Source organism: Aotus nancymaae, unplaced genomic scaffold, assembly GCF_030222135.1.
Source record: "Aotus nancymaae isolate 86718 unplaced genomic scaffold, 86718_ANA_hifiasm-v0.15.2.pri h1tg000030l, whole genome shotgun sequence".
NCBI classification, from domain to species: domain Eukaryota; kingdom Metazoa; phylum Chordata; class Mammalia; order Primates; family Aotidae; genus Aotus; species Aotus nancymaae.
Window position 1 is genome coordinate 38,482,947 of NW_026988443.1, and position 23,532 is coordinate 38,506,478.

The following is a 23,532-nucleotide window of genomic DNA, read 5'->3' on the forward strand; positions in this document are numbered from 1 at the left end:
AGCCTATTCCAGACCCCCTTCCCCTGGGTTCTGCCACGCAGCCTCCTTTCAGTCCCTCCTGCTGGCCAGGTCCCGGCCTGCCCCAGGGCCTTTGCACAGAGGGTCCTCAGCCCAGGACACTTTCCTGCCTTTCTGTAACTCCTCTTCCTTGGAATCTCTCAGCATAAGACTCACTTCCTCTTGGAAGCTGTTTCTGACATAAACCCCTCCACTGCCATCGGAGCAAACACTCCTCTCATAGTCCAAGGTGTCACCTTTTCATAACAATTCAGTTTTAGTTTTCTATTTTTTTATTTTTTGGAGACAGACTGTCACTCCACCCAGGCTGGAGTGCATCGGTGCAATCTCCGCTTACTGCAACCTCTGCCTCCTGGGTTCAAACAATTCTCCTGCCTCAGCCTCCCAAGTAGCTGAGATTACAGGTGTCCCCACCTCGCCCAGCTAGTTACTGTATTTTTAATAGAGATGGGGTTTCAGCATGTTGGCCAGGCTGGTCTTGAACTCCTGAACTCAAGTAATCCACCCTCTTTGGCTTCCCAAACTGCTGGGATTACAGGCGTGAGCCACCACACCCAGCCAGCAGTTCAGTTTTAATTGTTCATTTATTTGTGGAATCACTTCAGTATTTGACTCTGCCCATTTGGATGTAAGCTCCAGGAGGCCAAGGACACCGTTTTGCCCATTCCTGGAACCGAGCGCTTGGGCACCTGCCTGACACCTAGTGGGTTTTCCTTAACTCATCTTTTAAATGGATGGATGGATGGATGGATGGGAAGATAGGTGGGTGGATGGATGGGAGGCAGGATGGGTGGGTGAGTGGACGGATGGATGGATGGGAGGGTGAGTGGACAGGTGGGTGAATGGATGGGAGGGAGGAAGGGAGGATAAAAGGGTGGGTGGGTGGATGGATGGATGGGAGGGTGGTGGGTGGATGGATGGGAGGGTGGTGGGTGGGTGGGTGCATGGACGGACAGACGGGAGGCGGAAGATAGATGGATGAATTGGAGGGAAGGTGGGAGAGTGGGTGGGTGCATAGATGGATGGGTCGATGGAGTGTGAAGGAAAGATATTCTGGGGTGAAGACTGGTTCTGGGAGCTGTGTAATACATGAAGGGGGCGGCCTGAGGGGGCATGCGCCCCGCGGGAAGTAAGGGTGGGCGCCCGCGGGTGTGACGGAGCCGCGGTGCGTGGGCGCCGCTCCCCAGGGCTGGAGCCGGCAGAGGGCGCTCTGGGCTCGCTGGACACCCGCGCTCAGACCCCTGCAGAGCGCCGCGAGTGGGAGGGGGAGGACTTTAGAAGCGGGGGGGCAGCAGGAGACTTTTGGGGACTAGATCCCAGGGGAGCCGCCCCGCCCCCAGGCCCCAACTTCCCCGCGCCTCCAGGCAGCCCCTTCTGTGGCCGCGCCCCGCGCCCCACGCCCCACGCCCCAGCGGGGAGTCCCCAAGCCCGGCGCCCGTCCGGCGGGGGTGGGGGCGGCGGGGAGCGGGCACGTGGCTCAGGGTCCGGCCGGCCCGCCCCCCCCCCGGCGCCGGCCAGTCCCCGAGGTGTCCGCGGCCGCGCGCGCATTGGGAGGGAGGGCGGGGCCGCGCGGGGAGGGGGTCGTGCGGGGGCGGGCCGCGGCCAGGCGGGGGTCGGCGGGCTTCCGGGCGGCGGCGGCGGCGGGCGCGGCGCGATGTGCGAGCGGGCGGCGCGCCTGTGCAGGGCCGGCGCGCACAGGCTGCTCCGGGAGCCGCCGCCGCAGGGCCGAGCGCTGGGCGGGCTGCTGCGCTGGGTGGGCGCCAGGATGGGCGAGCCCCGGGCGCCGCTGGCCCCCGCGGACCCCGCGGACCCCGGCCCCGGCCCCGCCTCGCCGCGCGGGGGCACCGCCGTCATCCTGGACGTGAGTACGCGCCGGCCGGGACCCCCGCCGTGGCCTCTGCCGGGATCCGGAGCCCCTCCGCCCCTCGGGCGGACCCCGACGCCGCCTTAGGTCGCCTCCGTAGGGACCCGCGAGGCCCCCCTACGGGGGCAGGAGACCCCTGGCCCCTCCCCGCCCCTCCCCGTCCCAGAGCGGGAGCCCCCAGCCCCGCCACGTCCAGGCCAGTCTCCAGCCCAGTCCTCTCCCTGGACCGAGAGACCCCCTCCTCCGCTCCTCTACCCGGGCTCCTCGGGGTCCCTGCCCGCCCACAGTGGGGATCCGTGAGACCCCGGACCTGGCCGTCGTCCCCCGAGTTTTGTCCCAGCCAAGCCCCCCACCCTTTACCCTGCGGGACACGAGCCCCTCACCGTCGCCAGCCCCCTCCTCCTCTCCATCTCAGATCCTGTCCAGAGGGATACTTAGTTCTGAGGCCCTCAACAACCCCTGCCTCTCTTCGCTCTAGACCTTGAGTCTTCCACCTCATCTCACGCCCAAAGACCCTTTGCCCCAGCCACTGCCACTTTAAAAGTGAAGCCCCCTCCCCACCTTCTGTCTTCTGGTCTCCTTTCCATACTGTCAGAGCCATCGCCCATCAGCCCTGAGCCGGGACTCCTCTGGCCTTCCCCACCCCGCCCCCTTCCATTCTAAGCCCCCTCCTGTCCTCTGTTCCCTTCCCCACACCCCCTCCCCTACCGAGAGCTGGGTCCTCTTCATTTACCACTCACCCCTCACGCCTTCTAACTCCCCTGGGACCCAAACCAACTACCTCTGGGAAGCCCATGTCACCCTCCCCCTCGCCCCACCCGGGAGGGAGGAATCTTCAGGGAGTGGGTTGGGGGAGGAAGACTTCTCCAGGCAGAGAGCGCTGGGAGGAGGTGGAGGAGGCGTCTGGGTGTGTGGACTGGGTGTTTCAGCCAGGGTCCTTCCAGGGTGGGGCTGGGGGCTGCCTCTGGCTATGTGGTGGGTTTCTGGGAGAGTTGGGGGTGTGTGTGAATGTGTACACACATGTGTATTGGAGATCCCTGTGAGAGGGGGCATTCTCTCCCTTCCTCTCTCCTCTTCCCTGCTCCTGGAACCCTCTGCTGGGTCTGGACTGGAAGGGCTGGACAGGGCAAGGCGAGCTCTAGAGTGCCACACTTACAGGCACACACACACACGCTCGCTTAGGCATACACACGCACTCACACACAGCCAGACACACACCTGTGCAGCCACGCCCTGCTCCAGGACCCCAGCAGAACTCCCACTGAAAGTCCTGGGCTGAGCCCTGCCACCCCAGACTGCCCTTCAGGAAAGCCCTGCCCTGTGAGGGTGGGGGCTCTGAGCCTCTGTCTCCTCACCTGCTACTTGGGAGTGATGAGCTGGGGCGGGGAGGGGGGGTGCTCGTGTAGACTCCTGCAGCTGGCTGATGTTACCAGGTGTTAGTCCTGCCTTGTCACTCATGTGTTCAGGGTTCCTGGCCTCAGGGGGGATCTGGGATACCTAGATAGGGACCCCAGCTTTGAGGAACCTTGCCCAGTCAGGAACAGGGCTTTGGGGTGCCCAGGCTGGAGCTTTGAGGAGGGCCTGGGGGTTGAGGTTTAGCCAGGAGGAGAGGTAATGTTTGAGAGGTCCTCCGGAGCTGTGCTTCAGTCTCACACCACCCAGGCACCTGGAAATGGCCAAGGGTGCCCCTGTCTCGTTGCTTGGAGGGATGGAGGGCGGGGGCTCCTGTCCTTTTCCCCAAGGCAAGGACCGAGGTGGAAGGGTCAGTGAGTATTACCTCCTCCTCTTCTGTGGCTGACCTGGCCCCAGCAGCCCTCCCTGGTGTCTAGGGAAGTGTGCCCGTGTTGCTCCCCCTCCCTGGGTCTCAGAGCCCTCCTTGCTAAAACAAGCTGGTAAGAGTGGGGTGGGGGCCACTCCAGACCCTGGGATCCTTCTGAGGCTTTAAAGTGCTGGTTACAGTGAAGGGTCTGAGTGCACTACAGCACAGAGTAGGTGGGACACCTCACATTGCAAACAGGTCCTGTGAATAACGGGGTCTTAGCGCACAGGTGTCAATGCTGAGTGTGCCTGGGAAGCTTGAAAAATGATGAAATCAGAGCCGGCCTCACGGCAGCTGATTCTAGCCTCCTGGGGTGTGGCCTTGGCTGAGGAGGTTTGGAAAGCGCTCCAGGTGATGGTGTTGGAAAGGGCGGAAAGTTGCTTTGGAGCCTCGGCCTGGCAGGCGGCACCCGCCAGCCTGACCTTGAGGGAAGGGAGCACCTCTGTCTCAGGGATTCGGATGTCACTGAAAGGCAGGAAGACGAGGCACCTGGTCTCTAGGTTCAGGCCAGCGTTGGGGCTGCCCCCCACCTATCCCTGACTAATGCAGCCCGAAGCTCGTGGAGGCTGCTTTTCTGAGCTCTTAGCATCCTGTTTTTCCCTCCTGTACCCCAAAATTAACGCAATCCTGCCCGTGGCTGTTGTCACCAGGCCTTGCAAACACCTCCGTTGGACTTAGCCCAACCTCCCTGGAAACACACCATGGGTTCTGGAAGGACTGGGGTGGTAAAAAGTTGTGGCGCTCCCTGGGACGCTAATTCACAGTGTGATTGTGTGCAGCTGAGCGTTTAGCGATAGGTGAGGCCACATGGACTGATGACTGTGGACGTCCACCTGCAGGGACGGCCGGGGGCCTGCGTGTGTCTGTCAGCGTGGCCGGGGGCAGGCTGGTGGTGCTGGCAGCCGCTTCCACGTAGGCGAGGGGAGGGCTTCTGCCTGTAACATGCTTCCATTGTTCCCCCTGGATCCCAGCCCAGGGAATGGGAGAGGGAAGGGGAGCTCGGCTTTGCTGGGCCCTAAGCTGCTCCTGGGAGAAGAGAAGGATCCCAGTATCCGGGCAGAAGCCTCGGGAAGGGCTTGCCTCTCCCTGGCCCAGGGCTAACTCAACCTTTCTTTTCTGCAGATTTTCCGCCGTGCGGACAAAAATGGTGAGTTTCTTTTCCAGGCTGCCTGCCGCCTCGCTTCTGTCCTCGTGCTTCATGGGGAAGGGATCTGGGATAGGAGACACGAACTACCTTGAGCCTAAAGGTTTGGAGTGCAGGGCTCTGAAGTTAGAAGGCCAAATCCTTCCGCTGCTCTGTGCCTCGGTCTCCCTATCTGTAAAACGGGAATCGTAGTAGGGCCTATTTAGTAGGGATCCCTCCACCTCGAGGGCTCAGTGAGTCATGTCTGTGATGCCAAGAACGATGGCTGGCTGTGGTAAGTGCTGGGTGTACTTTAGGCCTTTTTGTAGATGGGCTGGACCAGAGGAGCCCAGGCTGGGGCCCAGGAAGCCCCCAGCCTCACGCTGGGCTCTTTACAAGCCTTGATGCACTTCTTCCTTGTAGCAGCCTGAGCAGTCAGGGCTCTTACCTCTGTTGACGCCATAGTGGCGCAGAGAGGTTAAGCAGTTTGCCCCAGGGTTGCCCAGCTGCATGAAACAGGAGGCTCTCCTGCACACCTGGGCCCTTTTCCTGGTATCTTTTAACCTCTTCAAACGTGGGAGTAGCCCCTCATTGTGGCCACGGAATTCGTAGCACTCAGCTTCTGCTGACTCCTGCAGGGGCTCCACCTGCAGATGCTTGAGAATAAGCACGTTTAGGAAGGCCCAGTTGAGCCTGAGCTAACAGAAAGCGCCACACCTGCTTGTAGATACCATGGTCCCTATTACAGGCACAGCACAGCCTGCTGCGGACTTCAGCCAAGACACATTCTCTCTCCGGGCCTCGGTTTTCCCGTGGCTAAAGTGGCACAGTAACACTTGCCCTGCCTACTTCCCTGGGTTTTGGGGAAAAGCCAGGGAGGAGGTGTGGGTGACAAATGTTTTTAAAGCGTTTTAAAAACAAGCGTTTTTCAAGTACCAAGCCTGTTCAGGGGAAGAGCAGGCAACAGAGACCCTGTGACCTGTCCCCGGGCCCTTGGTCCCCAACACCGCTGGCCCCGGTTCCTCTCCTGCATAAGTTGAAGTTGAGGATGGCAGCTCTGGCCTGGGTCCCCAGCACCCCGCCTCATCCCTGAGGGTTCCTGTTGACATCTCCTACCGAGGGCGGTGGCAGGGTGGAGTTGCGGGCTGGAGTTGGGTGGGAGGTGGGTGGGCAGGGGCACAGTTCTGGGCTGGGATGAGTTCCGAGGAGTCTCCCACCTTGCCCTCCTGCATCCCTGGGGGTGATGGTGACTGCTCCCAGGCCTCTGGGGATGAAGGCCCATCAGTAGTGATTCTATACAGAGCAGAGGAGGAAGGAGACGGACGTAGGGAGATGAACTGGCGCTGGAAAAACGGCCATAGCATCGCGGCCTGAAAAGCCTTGGAGATGAGTCAGGGGAAGTCAGGGGGCTGTCCCCTGAGATGGAGTCTCTGGCACCCTCAGTGTCATTGCCTGTGCGCTGGCCTGGCTCCTCCAGCAGGTTGAGAGGCAGGGATTTGGGTTTGTCGCTTGTCCTGGGCCTGATACCCAGCACACTGTAGGGCCTCGGTAAATGTCTGTAGACTTGGTGGACGTGTTTGTTGGTTTCTCGGTGACTCAGCAGCGTGTGGCTGTTGGCAGTGCGTGTGTCCGGTGTGGGTCTCCGCGTCTTCTGCAGAGCATGTGTGGGCCTCTAGCCATGGCTCTACATCCCAAGTGTGTGTGTACAGCTTGTGTGCGTGTGTGCTTTCCTGAGTGTGCAGTCCGCAGAAGCCGTTGCAGTGTATACACATGGGCGGGAAGTACCTGGCCACCCGTTGGACACAGGTGGGGTTCTATCCTTGCTGTGGGCTCCTCCCATCAGAGGCCGTCTGTCCACCTCCGAGCACAGCTGTGGGACCCTCAGTTTCATTCCTGCAGCCACCACAAAGGCCGAGCCTGTTTCTCCTCCTCCTCGGGTCTTCCATCTTCGCAGCCACCAACATGTGACCATGGGGGGCTGTCACCGGGGTGAATGTGGGTGTGAGATGTGCTTCCAGCAAGAGCGTCCCAGGTCCTGGAGCCTGACTGCCTGGGATCAAGTCCTGGCTCAGTGGCATACCGGCTCTGACCTCAGGCAAGTCACCAAACTCTCCAACCTCAGTTTCCCTATTTGTAAATGGGAATTATAATGACAGCACCCACCTCAGGGGGCTGTCTGAGGACCGAGTTGCGCTCCTGGCTTGGCTGGTTGCAGATGTCAATCAGTCCCAGCTGCTCTGCATCAAATGGCTGGGAAATGGGAGTCTGCAGGCGTGGCTGGTCCAGAGGGGTTTGATTCCCGGTGCTCGGCAGGGAGTTAGGTCTGGTGGAGGCTGCAGCGGTCACTGAACATCTATTGTGCACCAGGACTTGAATGCACTTTCTCCTTTAATCTTCGCTGTGATCCTACTGAGACAAGAATCAACCCCCCACCCTCTTTCCAGATGACAAAAACAAGGCTTGGAGATGGCACATGACATTCCTCACATAGTCGGAGGGTGATGGTGCAGCCAGGTTCTGATTCAGTGCAGCAGCTTAAAAGCCTTGTGTAGGAGTGGGGCGGGACTTGGTGTGGGTATAGATAGGGGAGTGGCGTGTGTGGAATAGAATGGCTGGGGAAGGAGGAATGTGTTGGGGTGAGATTAGGTGTCAGCAGGATGCCGGTGCAGGGAAGGGAACAGGTGTGCAGGGGTGTGGATGCAGGGATGGGAACAGGTGTGCAGGGGTGTGGGTGCAGGGATGGGAACAGGTGTGCAGGGAGATGTGGGTGCAGGGATGGGAACAGGTGTGCAGGAGTGTGAGTGCAGGGATGGGAACAGGAGTGCAGGGAGGTGTGGGTGCAGGGATTGGAATAGGTGTGCAGGAGTGTGGGTGCAGGGATGGGAACAGGTGTGCAGGGAGGTGTGGGTGCAGGGATGGGAACAGGTGTGCAGGGAGGTGTGGGTGCAGGCTTAGGAACAGGTGTGCAGGGAGGTGCGGGTGCAGAGATGGGAACAGGTGTGCAGGGAGATGTGGGTGCAAGGATGGGAACAGGTGTGCAGGGATGGGAACAGGTGTGCAGGGAGGTGTGGGTGCAGGGATGGGAACAGGTGTGCAGGGAGGTACGGGTGCAGGGATGGGAACAGGTGTGCAGGGAGGTGCAGGTGCAGGGATGGGAACAGGTGTGCAGGGAGGTACGGGTGCAGGGATGGGAACAGGTGTGCAGGGAGGTGCAGGTGCAGAGATGGGAACAGGTTTGCAGGGAGATGTGGGTGCAAGGATGGGAACAGGTGTGCAGGGAAGGGAACAGGTGTGCAGGGGTGTGGATGCAGGGATGGGAACAGGTGTACAGGGAGATGTGGATGCAGGGATGGGAACAGGTGTGCAGGAGTGTGAGTGCAGGGATGGGAACAGGAGTGCAGGGAGGTGTGGGTGCAGGGATGGGAACAGGTGTGCAGGGAGGTGTGGGTGCAGGGATGGGAATAAGTGTGCAGGAGTGTGGGTGCAGGGATGGGAACAGGTGTGCAGAGAGGTACGGGTGCAGGGATGAGAACAGGTGTGCAGGGAGGTGCGGGTGCAGGGATGGGAACAGGGGTGCAGGGAGATGTGGGTGCAGGGATAGGAACAGGTGTGCAGGGAGGTGTGGGTGCAGGGATGGGAACAGGTGTGCAGGGAGATGTGGGTGCAGGGATAGGAACAGGAGTGCAGGGAGGTGTGAGTGCAGGGATGGGAACAGGTGTGCAGGGAGGTGTGGGTGCGGGGATGGGAACAGGTGTGCAGGGGTGTGGGTGCAGGGATGGGAACAGAAGTGCAGGGAGGTGTGGGTGCAGGGATGGGAACAGGTGTGCAGGGAGCTGCGGGTGCAGGGATGGGAACAGGAGTGCAGGGAGGTGTGCGTGCAGGGATGGGAATAGGTGTGCAGGGGTGTGGGTGCAGGGATGGGAACAGGAGTGCAGGGATGTGGGTGCAGGGATGGGAATAGGTGTGCAGGAGTGTGGGTGTAGGGATGGGAACAGGAGTGCAGGGAGTTGTGGGTGCAGGGATGGGAACAGGTGTGCAGGGAGGTGTGGGTGCAGGGATGGGAACAGGAGTGCAGGGAGGTGTGGGTGCAGGGATGGGAACAGGAGTGCAGGGAGGTGTGGGTGCAGGGATGGGAATAGGTGTGCAGGGGTGTGGGTGCAGGGATGGGAACTGGCGTGCAGGGAGGTGTGGGTGCAGTGATGGGAACAGGAGTGCAGGGAGGTGTGGGTGCAGGGATGGGAACAGGAGTGCAGGGGTGTGGGTGCAGGGATGGGAACAGGAGTGCAGGGGTGTGGGTGCAGGGATGGGAACAGGAGTGCAGGGATGTGGGTGCAGGGATGGGAATAGGTGTGCAGGGGTGTGGGTGTAGGGTTGGGAACAGGAGTGCAGGGCGTTGTGGGTGCAGGGATGGGAACAGGTGTGCAGGGAGGTGTGGGTGCAGTGATGGGAACAGGAGTGCAGGGAGGTGTGGGTGCAGTGATGGGAACAGGAGTGCAGGGAGGTGTGGGTGCAGGGATGGGTACAGGAGTGCAGGGAGGTGTGGGTGCAGGGATGGGAACAGGTGTGCAGGGAGGTGTGGGTGCAGGGATGGGAACAGGTGTGCAGGGAGGTGTGGGTGCAGGGATGGGAACAGGTGTGCAGGGAGGTGTGGGTGCATGGATGGGAACAGGTGTGCAGGGAGGTGTGGATGCAGGGATGGGAACAGGAGTGCAGGGTGTGCAGGTGTGGAGGCTGATAGGCACACAAGCACACATGGAACTGCTTAACGTTGATGCTAGCCCTGCCTCACGTGTGCACAGGGAGGACTGATGGGATGTCTCAGGGCAGTGATAGATGGGGGTGCAATCTCAAAGGAGCCCCCAGGCTGGCCTTAGGCCTTAGAGATTATGGAAGCAAAGGCTTAGAGCTGGCATGTCACGGTGGCTCCTGTGACAGGCTTGTTTGGCTGAGATGGACACCAGGCGCCCAGTCCCCATGGGAAGGTTAACATGAGGGGCCTGACTGGCATCTCGGAACATAAACCCAGAGGGTGGCAGAGGGCTGAGTGCCACACAGCATTTCCCTCCAGGGACATGGACTCTGACAGGCTCTTGGCATTTGAAAGGTCATGGAGACAGAGACTGAGTTCTTGCTAATTAGCAAAGACACCTGCAAACGGCCCACTTGGGGTCTCAGGCAGAGGTGCTGGCCCTTTTGGTCTAATTGGCCTGGGGAACTGTGTAGGGCATATTTTTCCCTCATCAACGGATTCATTAGGCCCGTGGTCAGGCATTCAGGGTAAATGTCAGCCGAAGGCTTTGTGAGGGGCACTTTGCCGGCCTCTGCCTGCTCTCCCTTGGTGCAGAGGGACCAAGTACCTGGGCAGGCACTCGGGGAGACGAGGCAGCCAGAGGGAGGCTGGGCTTGGGGCTCACAAAGACTCCCCCTGTGGTGCCCACGTTGATCTCTCCCCACCCAAAGTGGGGGTGCCCACCCCCCCCCAGCTGGGTAGGTGGCGATCTTGCCACAAGCTCCTACCTGTGGGTTGGGTTGAGAGCCTGGACTTGGAAGCCAGATGGCTTGGGTTCAAGCTTCAGCTGTAGGACCTAGGCAAGTACCCTAATGGCTCTGTGCCTCAGTTTACCCCTCTCTAAAATGGAAGCGATAGTCCTATTTGTGTCATGAGTGTTAGGAAGAGTAAGGAGTGAGCACGTGGAGGAACGCCACATGTATGACTGCACTGTGACGCCTGGGTTTTATCTTCAGTCTTGCAGAAGGCACTTGGAAGATGTCCTCTGTCACAGGGTACAGAGAGCCATAGCTTTGATTTCACGCATCGAGGCTGATTCTGTAGACTTTTCATGGTTAGGTTGTGGGTCTTTGGTTTGTGCGTGTGTGGTTGGTTTGGGGGTTTTTTTGGTTTTGCCTTTGAAAGTCAGAAGTTCTTTCTTCCCAGTGACCTTGAAATCTAAGCTGGGTTGTTGGGGGCATCTCGGGGTATTGGCCCTAGCCCCCTATGCACACATGTTCGTATTTTCTACCAGACTCTGATACTTTATGCTTTATGGGGTCAAAGAGAAAAAGGGTGGCATGAAACCATGGCAAGATCTGAGGACCCCCCTTTCCTGAGCTTAAGCTCTCAGCCTGTGTTGAGCTAGGGATGTGGGGAGACCACTTGGCTTTTGGAAGCCATGGAGCGGCGGCTCATCCAGCTGCCGGGTTTTGATCCACTTCTTACCGATGGTGTGACATTGGCAGGTTGCTCACACTGTGCTGTCTTAAACACACAGTGTTTTACACGCCTCCAGGTGGCCGTGTAAATTGAATGAGCGATAATTGCCTGGCAGGGGGCAGATACTCTGTATTCATTGAATGCATGGAAAATGCGGAGTGCATGGTGAGCCCAAGGAAACTAGGTATTGCATTATTGTTGGTTTGAGGGTTAGCTGTGAAAGGGCATTGGTATGGGAATGAGCTGGATGAGGCAGTGATTCTCTGTGTATTGGAGTTTACTGGTTAATGTGGGAATTAGCTGGATGCGTAGGGATTATCTAAAAGGGAATTTGTCTTTTAGTTTGGGAATTACCTGGGAGGGCAAGGATTATCTGAGCTGGAGTTGCTCTTTCGCTCAGGGCATTGCCTGGACTTGGGAGCCGTGTGTGCACGAGCCTCACCAGCCTTACTTCTGCAGACACCAGCGGCTTTCCCTGCTTCCTTCCTTGCAGATGATGGGAAGCTGTCCTTGGAGGAATTCCAGCTCTTCTTTGCAGATGGCGTCCTCAACGAGAAAGAACTCGAGGATCTCTTTCACACGATTGATTCTGACAACACCAAGTGAGCTCAGTCCTGTTTGGCAGAGCAGGGGCATGTGTGGGTCACGGAGGAGGCATGTTTTCATCTAGTCTCCATTCGTAGTCCCCTGCAAAGGGCAGGAGAACTGAAAATTTGCAGATGTGCTAACCGAAAAGTCAGCTCTTCACTGCCTGGGGTGACTGGGGCTTGTGCAGATTCATATCGCATTGGCTACTATCACAAGTGGGTCTCTTCTGAATGCACATGGCTGACTAGGGAGACACTCCCAGCTTTGCACAGTGGACACGGGATTATGAAAACAGGAAGTTGGCAGTAACTTCATCCTCTACCAGCTTCAGCCAGCAGCCAGTTCTGACCCCAGCCCCAATGCCCCTGTGTCCACCTAGTCCTGACATTAACCGTGAGGTTGAAACCCACCCTAACACCAACTCCTGTGTTAAAACAAACTGGAACCAAGTACAAATCCTAACTTAACACGGCGTCTACCATCGTGCCTTATTCAGCCTTTCCTGCAGCCCAGTCATGACCCTGACCTTCGTCTCAGAATCAGCCAAAAACTCTGGCTGCAACCCATATCTAATCAAGTGTGAAATGCACATTCGACTGAGACTTACCCCTGATCCTTCCCAACCTCAGCTCCAATCTTACCCTTTTCTTGGGATTCCCCAGACAGGATGAGGTCTGAGCTCTCTTCTCAACCCAACCTTCAGGAGAGTCAGAGCCCCACCCAGTCTCCTTTCTCAGACCTACTTGGGTGGTGAGGACCAGAGTGTCTGGAGGGCTGCTTAGGGCACATTTGGTAAGCTGAGGTTCTCTGAGACTGGCTAGAGATGGTCTGGACAAGTAGCTCCCACCAAACCAGCATGCAGGGGACAGAGTACAATGATGGCTTGGACCAGTGGTTGGAGCTGAGAGTGTCCTGGGGGCACCGGCTGGGGACCAGGATGGGGTGAGTGGAGCAGGCACCGTCCTTTGGGAAAGGCCACTTTAAAGAAATGACTTCAGTTTGCAGACCGCAGAATGGAGTGCTCTCCCTGGGGCCAGATGGAGATTTCTGAGCTGTTACTGCAGCTTCCTGGGGTGCTTTGAAGGGCCAGGCGGGTGCTCATTGATTTAGGCCTTTTCTTTCAGGGTCTTTTGTGTAAGGGCCGGCGGGATAGAGGAGTGGGTGGAGGTGGAGGGAGAAGGAGGTGCTCGTTAGGGAGTACGTGTGGGTGGATGTGGGTGCAGGGAGGACTCGCCATTATGGAAGGTCACAGCTCTGAAGACTTTCAGGATGAATCTCCCCAACATTCCCTAAGGTGTGAGCCCCGAACATCAGCTCCTTGGGTTGCTAAATAGATTTTGTGCCCAAAACGATGTACAAACAATCGGAAAGATTTGAGAAGCACTGAAGCAAAGTGACGGGGTCGCTTTCTGCAGGACTTGCCAGAACTCTGAATATGAGCTGGAGATCGCAAGCACTTCCCAACAGCGTGCGAAGCCTGTGAGCGCAGATTCGCCGGGCCACGCAAGCCTTCTGTGCAGATGCGCCTTGCTGAGCGTGGGCGCCACTGAGCATGATGAGGGACCTCGGCCCAGGAAGGGCCAACCGTGTACTGGGTCCCCTGCTTGTCCAGACCATCCCTAGCCAGTCCCAGAGGGCCCCCACTTATCAAATCTGTTCCAAGCTGCAGAAGCCCCCTAGTTCCCAGCACTGTGCCCCAGTCTTGGGACTGGGGCATGCTCCTTCACTGCCGTGGGGTATAGGTTCATGCTCAGCCCTCTCCCCCAAGAAAGGACAGGACCCTTCTCCAGTCTGCTGGAATGGGAGTGTGGAACCCAGGGGCTGGGTCCAGAACAGGAAAGGCTCTGCCATGCCCCCAAGGACTCCAGGACCCAGCAGGCAGGGTTGCTCAGGGTGTGGGGCAATGGGGCAGTGAGAGCTTTGACAGCCCGTCACAGTAATGGGACCTCACCCTCCCTTCCTTTACCCCTTTCCTGGCCCCTGGCTTGGCCCTACGCTTGGCGTCATTTATTCATGATGGGGTCAGTGGACTCACAAGAAGGGTGGGTGGTGTGGGGGGTAAGACAGACATGAGCCCGGCTCGGCCCTTCAGGGGCGGGGGTGTCACCTGTCTTCTGTGCCCTCATCGGTAAGGTGGGGCTTGTGGGGCCAGCACACAGGCTGCAAAGAGTGGGCAGGGTGTGTGTTTTACAGGCTGTGCGGGGCCAGGCCTGCTGACCCCTCCTCCTGTCTCTGTCTGTCTCTGCAGCCACGTGGACACCAAGGAGCTATGTGGTAGGTGCCTGGCTATGCCAGGACCAAGATGGGGGTGCCAAGATGGGGCTGGGGGAGAAGGGCCTGAGGCGGGGGAGGCTGGGGGTAGTGCAGGTGGGAGGGTCAGGAGTGCCAAATGGGAGGGGCAGGATTTCCTGTGACCCCCGACCTTTGCCTTCCCTTCCCCAGATTATTTTGTGGACCACATGGGTGACTATGAGGACGTCCTGGCCTCCCTGGAGACCTTGAATCACTCTGTCCTGAAGGCCATGGGCTACACCAAGAAGGTCAGTGGGTGTAGGTGACCCCGGGGGTCCAGTGCTGCTTCTGTTCCACCCTTGCCCAAGGGTGCCTGGATTTTTGAAGAAGGGGACCAGGGAGGCCTATCTCAGGGGTGGGCTTTGCCCAGGGCTCCTCCAAGCAGCTGAGATAAACTGAAGGGAGTGGAATGGTTTGGTGAAATGTCTCTGGTTGGGAGCAGGAGGCATTTTCCTGGAGTCAGGCCTGGTCCAGGGCTGGGGTCCTAGAAAGGGCGGCTGCAGTCACCCTGTGCCCTAAGGAGTCCCCAGACAGGTGCCGTCCCTTCCAGGGCAGGCTTAGGAGACTGGAAGCGGGGTCGGGCGGGGTGCGTGCATCTAAACCCGGCCCTCTATCGTGTTTTTGATGCTCAGCACCTGGTTTAATCCTCACAGCAACCCTATGGGTGGTTACTATCACCTCTCCCATCTCACAGCTGTGGAAACAGAGGCTCACAAAGGTGAACTCAACAGAGTCCCAGCCAGACAGCCATAGCTCCTGGCTGGGATGAGAGGAGAAACTGAGTCAGGGACCTGGCAAGAGGCATGGGAGTGCAGCATGAGAGTCCAGGCACACCCAGGAGGCAACTGGAGAGTCAGTCAGGAGCAGAGGGCAACCTCGGAGGGACACACAGGTGCCCCAGGCTGCAGCCACCAGCACCCTGAGCTGTGGGAGCCCAGAAAAGCCTAGCCCCATCTGCTGGTTGAGGCCGGGGAGTTTAGCTGATAAAGCCAGCTAGACCTGGCTGAAGGATTTCCTTTTCTGAGCCTCAGTTTCTTCATCTGTGAAATTGGAGACATCACCTTACGAATTATGAAGTGCTTCAGAGATTGAACAAAGGCCTCTGAGCTATTGAGCGTGCAGGATCGAGCACAGAGCAAAGGCACCAGCTGCTTGTATCAATAGGCTCCTGTGTGTCTGCTCAGCCAGAGGTTAAAACCCTTTCCATGTGATTTTCCTATGCTTCTCAGTTACTGCTTGCCATGTCTTGTCATGTATCTAAAAATAGCTGGGCCTCTTTCTGAGCCTCCACAATTCCACACTTCCATTTCTGTCTTAGTGTCATGCTGTTTTGAGCCTTGCTGTTTTAGTGTATATTTTAATACCATGTAAAACCTGCTCCCTCCAATTATTAATCTTGTAGAATATTTTTTGATGTCTCAGAGTATCAAGGTGTAGGCGGTAGATTAGAAGGTGGCATGGAAAGATCCCAGGCTTCCGAGTCACCCAGACAAGGATGGCAGCCCTAGCTCTGCTCCACACAGGCTGTGTGAGGTCACCACGTGCTCCCAGGTGACCCTGGGCAATGGCAGTCACCTCCTTGAGCCTGGGTTTTCTCACCTTAGAAGGGGGCCACGTCCTAGCCGTGCTGTGAGGCATTCGTAGTATCCCTAGTTGCGTCTTGATCTTTAGTCGTACTTTTCAGGAACATAACAGAATTCTCCCTCAGTATCTGCTGATACAAGTTAGACTAGTTTTAGAGATTTTGCTCTCTGAAATCATATGTGTACGATGCCGGGGTGCTCTTCCGTGGGTTTCTTGGCAGTCATGATGATGGTAGGTTGTTGCATCTGTGATGGCATTTCTTTTTTTCTTTCTTTCTTTCTTTTTTTTTGAGATGGAGTCTCACTCTGTCTCCCAGACTGGAGTGCAGTGGTATCTCAGCTCACTGCAACCTCCGCCTCCCGGGTTCAAGCAATTTTCCTGCCTCAGCCTCCCAAGTAGCTGGGACTACAGGCGCACACCACCACACCCGGCTAATTTTGTATTTTTAGTAGAGATGGGGTTTTACCATGTTGGCCAGGCTGGTCTCCAACTCCTGACCTCAGGTGACCTGCCAGCCTCGGCCTCCCAAAGTGCGGGGGTGACAGGTGTGATGTGCTGGCATTTGTTTTACTTGGGTATTTCCTGACTGATTTTCATTTGTAGACGCGCAGCTCATCGGCTGTTGCTTTGAATGCTTTTCTTGTATGTGCTGTTTGCTTTCGTCAAGCCGCAGCATCAGTTACGGAAGAGTGCCGCTGTCTCTGCATTCTAACGCGCGCCCCTCTCACTTCCCCATCTCTCCTGTCTCTCCTGAAACGTCGTGGCGGGGCCCGGCCAGGCGTGCTCGTTGTGTTCCTGATTTTCGAGTGTGTCTCTAGTACTTCTCTGCTGATTATCGTGTTAATACCAGCTCTTATTTTAGAATCCTCGTCAGCATGTTGGAGAAATATTTTTGCGTTCCTTTTGTTCCATTTTGTCTTAGGAGCATGGTAGTGAATTTTTTCAGATGGCTTTTGGGTATTTTTAAATGATCTTATGATTTTTTTTCCCTAAGCTATTGATGGGGTGGATGCTATTTTTAGATTTTCTTGTATCGAACAATGCTTAGCTCCCTGTGATCAACCCTAATTGGTACATTATTCTTTTATCACATTAGTGAGTCCTTGTCACGAGCCAAGCGTTTTGTCTCGTCTCCGTTGGGAATGGAGATCGGATGATAGCTTGGGAATGATTTTGTGAGGTAGTTTTGCATGTTTCTGCATATGAATCAGCTTCTCTAACATAGAATCATTTCTCTACATGAAGATAGAATTTATCCGTGACTCTTGGGTCTAGCTGTTAAACAGGGCAGGGGATTATTTTCGTAGTTATTTTAAGGTCGGCCCTAGTTTTAGTCAACTTTTTCACCTGTGTTCACTGTATATTTTTAAACAAAACTGCCCTGGCCATGGTCAGTTTTACAATCAGTCATACATGGAATGTTCTAATGATTATTTTTTAAAATCTAAAACATTGACACAAGCAGGCAGTTACTGCAGACTAACTTCAATAAAACACTGGCTGCTGGGCACGGTGACTCACGCCTGTAATTCTAGCACTTTGGGAGGCTGAAGTGGGAGGATCAGGTGAGCCCAGAAGTTCAAGACTAGCCTGGGCAACATGGTGGGACCCTGTTTTCACCAAATAATAACAACAAACTTAGCCAAGCATGGTGGCATGTGACAGACTGAGATGGGAGGATCTCTGGAGCCTGGGAAGTCTAGGCTGCAGGGAGGCTCATCCGTGCCACCGCACCCCAGCCTGGGTGACAAGAGAAACCCTGTCTCTCAAAAAACAAAAATGAAAAGATAAAATTTGCTGCTACAGCTCAGATCTTAAGTTTCTCCTGTGTTTCTACATTTTAAAGCCTATTTGACAGTTTTGCCTTTTTAAATTAGCTGTTTCTAATAACAAGCTCCTGGCACATTTATTTAAATTTCATGACATGTTTTTCTCATTTATTTATAGTTCCTATCATTATTATTTCCTCCCTCTTACAACCTCAGGCTTGTTGTTTTTGCTGTTCTTTTTCATATGTGAAATGGAATGCTTTTTTTTTATATAATGTTGGAAATGTTTTAAATTTACTTTTAATGGGAACTGGGCATGGTGGTTCACACCTGTTATCTTAGCACTTTGGGAGGCTGAGGCAGGTGGATCACCGGAGGCCAGGAGGTGGAGACCAGCCTGGCCAACGTGGTAAAACCCCGTCTCTACTAAAAATAGAAAAATTAGCTGGGCATGGTGGCAGGTGCCTATACTCCCAGCTACTTGGGAGGCTGAGGCAGGAGAATCACTTGAACCTGGGAGGCGTAGGTTGCAGTGAGCCGAGGTCACACCACTGCACTCCAGCCTGAGCAACAAGAATGAATTTCCGTCTCAAAAAAAAAAATTACTTTTGATGTTCCCATAGCAGTCATAGATGTTAATGTGTAGTATTTTCACCCTATTCTTTGAGCAGCCTTGTTATGTTTTCATTTATTTTTCAGTTAATTGTATTAAGATAAAAGTGAATAACCAGAAAGGTTTCTACTCTATTTGTGTAATGTGTTGAGATTTTTGCATTAATTTGTGTTTGTTTTTGTAACTGTCTCATGAATGCTTGAGAAGATGTGGACTGTGCTTGCAGAATTATCAGATTTGAAAATAGCTATTCTTGCTTTGTTATGAAGCATGTGCTGCTAAGAGACAATTTTTTTAAAGGTAAAATTATGTCTCTTCTATAAGTATTAAAATATACACCTCACTGGCTGGGTGCAGTAGCTCATGGCTATAATCCTAGTACTTTTGGAGGCCAAGGTAGGTGGATCACCTGAGGTCAAGAGTTTGAGACCAGCCTGGCTAACATTGTGAAACCCTGTTTCTACTAAAAATACAAAAAAATTAGCCAGGCGTGGTGGCATGCACCTGTAATCCTAGCTACTTGGGAGTCTGAGACAGGAGAATCGCTTGAACCCAGAAGGTGGAGGTTGTAGTGAGCCGAGATCCCGCCATTGCACCCCAGCTAGGGTAACAAGAGCAAAAGTCTGTCTCAAAAATAATAATAAAATAAAATGTGCACATCAAAGATTTTCTTTAACTGAGTATGAGAATCAGTAAGATGTTGGAAGTGGCTCAAAGGACAATGCAAAGAACGCGTGCATTAATATATAGGTAAAGAGTGATTCTGAAATTGATTGGCGAATAAATGCACAACTAGTCACTATGCTATGGCAACAGCCATTTGCCCTGTGGAGAGTGCCAGAGAAAATTCCTGTGCATTTCTGTGGAAGAGAATTTTTTTTTTAAAGACAGGATCTTTCTGTGTTGCCCAGGTTGGAGTACAGTGTGGCACAATCATCACTCACTGTAGCCTCAACCTTCCAGACCCAAGCCATCCTCCCCTCAGCCTCCCAGGCAGCTGGGACCACAGGTGGAGGCCACCACTCCTTATTTTATTTTTATTTTTTTTTATTTTTGTAAAGACAGAGTATCCCTTTGTTGTCTAGACTGGTCTCAAACTCTTAGGCTCAAGCAATTGTCTGCCATCTTGGCCTCTCAAAGTGCTGGGATTACATGCATAAGCCATCATCCCCAGCAGAAGAGGACCTTTGAATTATTATAAATGGTCTATATCCACAGAGTTCTAAAAGTTCCTCCAGGGAGAGTAGGAGGGGGGTGAGAATTGAAAAATTACCTAGTAGGTACAGTGTTCAGTATTTGGGTGATGGGTACGCTGCAGTCTCAGTCCCCACCAGGACATGATATACCCATGTAACAAACAGGCACATGTACCCTCTGAATGTGAAATAAAAAATAATAAAAAATCCAACTTTCTGTCCTCTGCTTCCCTCCTTTAACAAGTTCTCAAATCCATCTTTCAATTAAATCCATTTTGGAAAACAAAACAGAGTAGCTCCAAAATAAGGGAAGACTCAGATAAACTAGAAAACAAACAACTAGAAAAACAGGAAACCCAGGAGTCGTTCTTTTCCATTTCAAAGACTTTCACTATTCCTTCTAACAATGCCCTTTGTATCTGTGCTTATTATTATCTAGTGTGTCTGTCCTGTGGGACAGTGGTGAGCTAATTTCTCATACTAAATTGTGTTTTGTCATTGAATCTTTGTGTTTCTAATGGTTTTCCTTTCTATATCTTTAGCCATGTTGTTTGATGCATATAGACTTCTGTTACAGTATTTTCATTATATAAATGGTATGTAGTTGATATGCAAAATTTAGGAAGTAGAGATAAGTATAAAGAAAAATCAAATCACTTCTAATTCCCACTATCCCTAACTACTGGTAACATTTTAGTTTGTTACTTGTAGCCAATTTTTCTTTTTTTGTTTTCTTTGAGACATAGTCTTGCTCTGTCGCCAGGCTGGAGTGTGGTGGTGTGATCTCAGCTCATGCACCCTCCGCCTCCTGGATTCAACCGATTCTCTTGCCTCTGCCTCCCGAGTAGTTGGGATTACAGGTGTGTGCTACCACACCCAGCTAATTTTTGTATTTTCAGTAGAGACAAGGTTTCACCATGTTGGCCAGGATGGCCTCAATCTCTAGACCTCGTGATCCGCCCGCCTCGGCCTCCCAAAGTGCTGGGATTACAGGCGTGAGCCACCGCGCCTGGCCTCCTTTAGTCTTTTTTCCATGTGTATTTCTTAAATTTATAATCTGTGTACAAAAATTTATTTCCTGCTCTTTTACCTGATTTTTTAACGTTTTCTTTGTTATTAAAACTTGAAACGCATCATTTAAAATCTTTTAATTTACTTACTTTTCCTCTTTTGTTAGGTATGAGAGATTATTTCCACGTTTTTGCTATTATGAGTAATATGTGCTTAATACTTTGTGGCAAATGTATTTATCCATATTTTGCACTATTTTGGGGGGATGATTTATCAGAATTGAGGAATTACTGGGTTAAAGAATCTGAGCAGTTTATGGCCCTTGACATATAGCAAGATGGTTTGATCAGATGGCTGCAGGCATCGAAGTCCCCATAGCTATATCCTGTCCCAGTGCATGAAGATTTAATAATGGCATGTCCTTGTTACAGCTTGAGGACTTTTATCATTATATTCCTACCTTTCTTGGGCAGTACTTTCTCATTTAAATTCTAACCTGATAGTGATATTGCAACTTGTCCTGTTCGTTCAATCACAGTTGGTCACTGAATCTTTGCACAGGCTTTTTTTTTTTAGTAAGTCGTTTGTGCTACTTTGGTTTAGCTGTGCCTCTGGTGGGCCTTGTCGCATCAGATCTGGGACTGTGTCTTTATATAAGGGAATTCGGGCTGCCTTTTCATTATTGTTTCATTCGGTCTAACTGTTGCCTTTTATTCTTCTCTTTTTTTCTGATTTCTTTTCATCTCTGTTACATTTTACCTTTTGGTGATCTGTTGATATCATGGATTGTGATTTGGAATGTATAATTCCTAGTATTCACTTCATTAGTTACTTTAAAAAAATACATCATTAACATTCTTAATTCTACTTTTATACTTAGCTAATAAAAAACACTTTCTCGCCAGGTGCAGTGGTTTATGCCTGTAATCCCAGCACTTTGGTAGGCTGAGGTGTGCGGATCACAAGGTCAAGAGTTTGAGACCGGCCTGGCCAACAGGGTGAAACCCCATCTCTACCAAAAATACAAAAATTCGCTGGGCCTGGTGGCGGGCATCTATAATCCCAGCTACTTGGGAGGCTGAGGCAGGAGAATTGCTTGAACCCAGGAGGCGGAGGTTGCAGTGAGCCGAGACTGCGCCACTGCACTCCAGCGTGGGCGACAGAGCAAGACTCTGTCTCTTTATCTTCCCTTTGGGAATAAAAATAATTTTTATGATTTTAGGCTATTTTTTCTATACCTTATTGACTGAATCCAGTACAGTTGAAATTACATCATTAGTTAATTTCAACTATATGGTTAATGTTTTTATTTCCTAACCTCTGTAACCTTAACGTTTAATTTGAGTGATCATTGTTACTGCTTTTCACAATTTCTCTATATGAAGAACTCTCTCTAATTCAAACCCAGATGACTTAGGACAAATTCTTAAGGATTGTTTGCAGAAAAGGTGCTCATCTAGTAAAGTTTCAGGAATTTGCACATTTCTAGATCTCTACCAGTTGCTCTACAAATGAGTAACCTGTCCACTGGGTGCAAAATTTCTTTGTCTGAGTCTTTCCCTGTGGGATCCATGGAGCTGGTCTCTTGTCTGAGGCAAACTCAGTCCCCCCAGCATTGTGTAATATACCCATGTAACAAATAGGCACATGTGCCCCCCTACCACATCTGGGATTGTATCTTTACGTGGGGGAATGTAGGTTACTTTTCACTTGTGGTGGAGGAGAAATCAGGAAAACCTTCATTTTTTACTCCCTGAAAAATAACTTGTCTTCCTCGGAAGTCAGCTAACCAGTGACAGTTACTGATCCCTGACCACGTCTTCAGTTGCTGGTCTGGGTGCTTTTAACACACTTCAACTCATTTTTCTGCTTGATCACTTCTAGCAGCCGTTTTCTTTGTGTTTAAATATTTTACCAAGTTATGTCTTCATGTCCATTTTTGGCCATTCGTGTGTCTAGAGTCTGTTGATCACTGGATCTTGTGTGGTTCCAGCTGTCTGCTAGGAAGGATAATCGGTCATTTATCAGGCTGTGGAACCTGCCAGGCTGCAAGAACCTGACGTACTTTTGGCTATGAACTCGTACTCTGTGTCAGAGTTTGTCCCCAGCAGGCCCTGGTCCGGCCGTCGGCACGGGGCGTCCACCTCCGCCACGCCTTAGCTGCCTTCCCGTGTGCCCCTCCTCCTCCTCCTTCATTTCTGAGTCTCTCAGCCGTGTTTCCCATTGTGCAATTATTGCTAATTAATCCCCAGTCAGAGTGATGGATGGTTTAATTTGCTTTCCTTGAGGGCCCTGTTTTTCCTTGCCTTGCCAGGGACTGGGCAGAATTCCAAGCTGCCTGGGGCAGGTGGCTTGGGAAGGCGGCGTCTTGGCAGACGAGGCCGGGAGAGCAGCACAGGGCTTGGGAGATCCACGATCCCCCAACACAGCGTCATTTTCGTTGTCTTGTCCTTGAGCGATGTGGATAAGCAGAGCCTTCTCCCTTCTGCTGTGAAGCCTTTTGCAGCCCAGAGCGTCTCCCCTGGATCCAGAAGCCTTGAAAAATGGCCTAGCAGAATCTCGGGACAGAAGTGGAAATTCTGTTCCACGTGACAGAGCAAAACTTGGCGAAAACTCTCTTTCGTCTTTTCCCTAGAGTTCCCCTGGTCGTGGCGTCTGTGGAGACTCCCTCTCTGATTCCCCCGCAAGGCTTCTCTCTGGGCTCCTCCTCTTGATTACTAAGCCCCGGCCCTTTCCTCTCTTGAGCTGCTGTTGATTCTCTTCTATCTTCTTCTTCGGGGCAGCCTGCAGATCCAGGAGCCCTAGGAATCCTCCTCAGAGGAGGAAGGAGGGAGGAAAGGTGGTAGATTCTTGTTTCCAGTGACCACTCTCATCACCGCCACCATCACAGTCTCTATTGTGGCACCTACTGTTTATTGAGACTTTGCTGAGTGACACAGGCCCTGTGCTGAGCATTTGGTACACACGATGCCCTTTAATCTTCACGACAGCCATGTAAGATAGAGACTGCAGTGATCCCATTATACTCGGGGAGGTCACAGAGCTAGTGAGTGGTGAAACCAAGGCTCAAATTTGGTCTCTAAACGTCTAGCCCCTGCGCTGGACACGCTACAGCCTCTGAGGTGCAGGAGGCCGTGGGGTCCTCCCTTCCCATTACAAAGCAAACACATCAACACCAGCTTTCCCCCAACTCCTGTGCTAGACCCCACCTCCAGTCTCCCTCTTTCCCCTCAGTGCCCCTTCCCTTCCGTCCACAGGTATATGAGGGCGGGAACAATGTGGACCAGTTTGTGACCCGCTTCCTCCTGAAGGAGACGGCCAATCAGATCCAGTCGCTGCTGAGCTCCGTGGAGAGTGCGGTGGAGGCCATCGAGGAACAGACCCGCCAGATCCGGTGAGTCGCTGAGCCCCTGCAGGGGCACCTGCCCACCTGCTGCTTGGTGC

At 53.3% G+C, this 23,532-nt stretch overlaps 1 protein-coding gene across 1 annotated transcript in view; it reads left to right on the forward strand.

Moving 5' to 3' along the window:
* Window positions 1–1,672: 1,672 nt before the first annotated feature.
* Window positions 1,673–23,532, forward strand: part of NECAB2 (N-terminal EF-hand calcium binding protein 2) — a 33,703-nt gene continuing 11,843 nt past the window's right edge. The window contains exons 1-6 of the mRNA XM_064383348.1: window positions 1,673–1,879; window positions 4,824–4,848; window positions 11,529–11,637; window positions 13,872–13,897; window positions 14,066–14,163; window positions 23,346–23,482. Coding sequence (XP_064239418.1) covers window positions 1,673–1,879; window positions 4,824–4,848; window positions 11,529–11,637; window positions 13,872–13,897; window positions 14,066–14,163; window positions 23,346–23,482 — 602 coding nt within the window. The remainder of the gene's footprint in view (window positions 1,880–4,823; window positions 4,849–11,528; window positions 11,638–13,871; window positions 13,898–14,065; window positions 14,164–23,345; window positions 23,483–23,532) is intronic.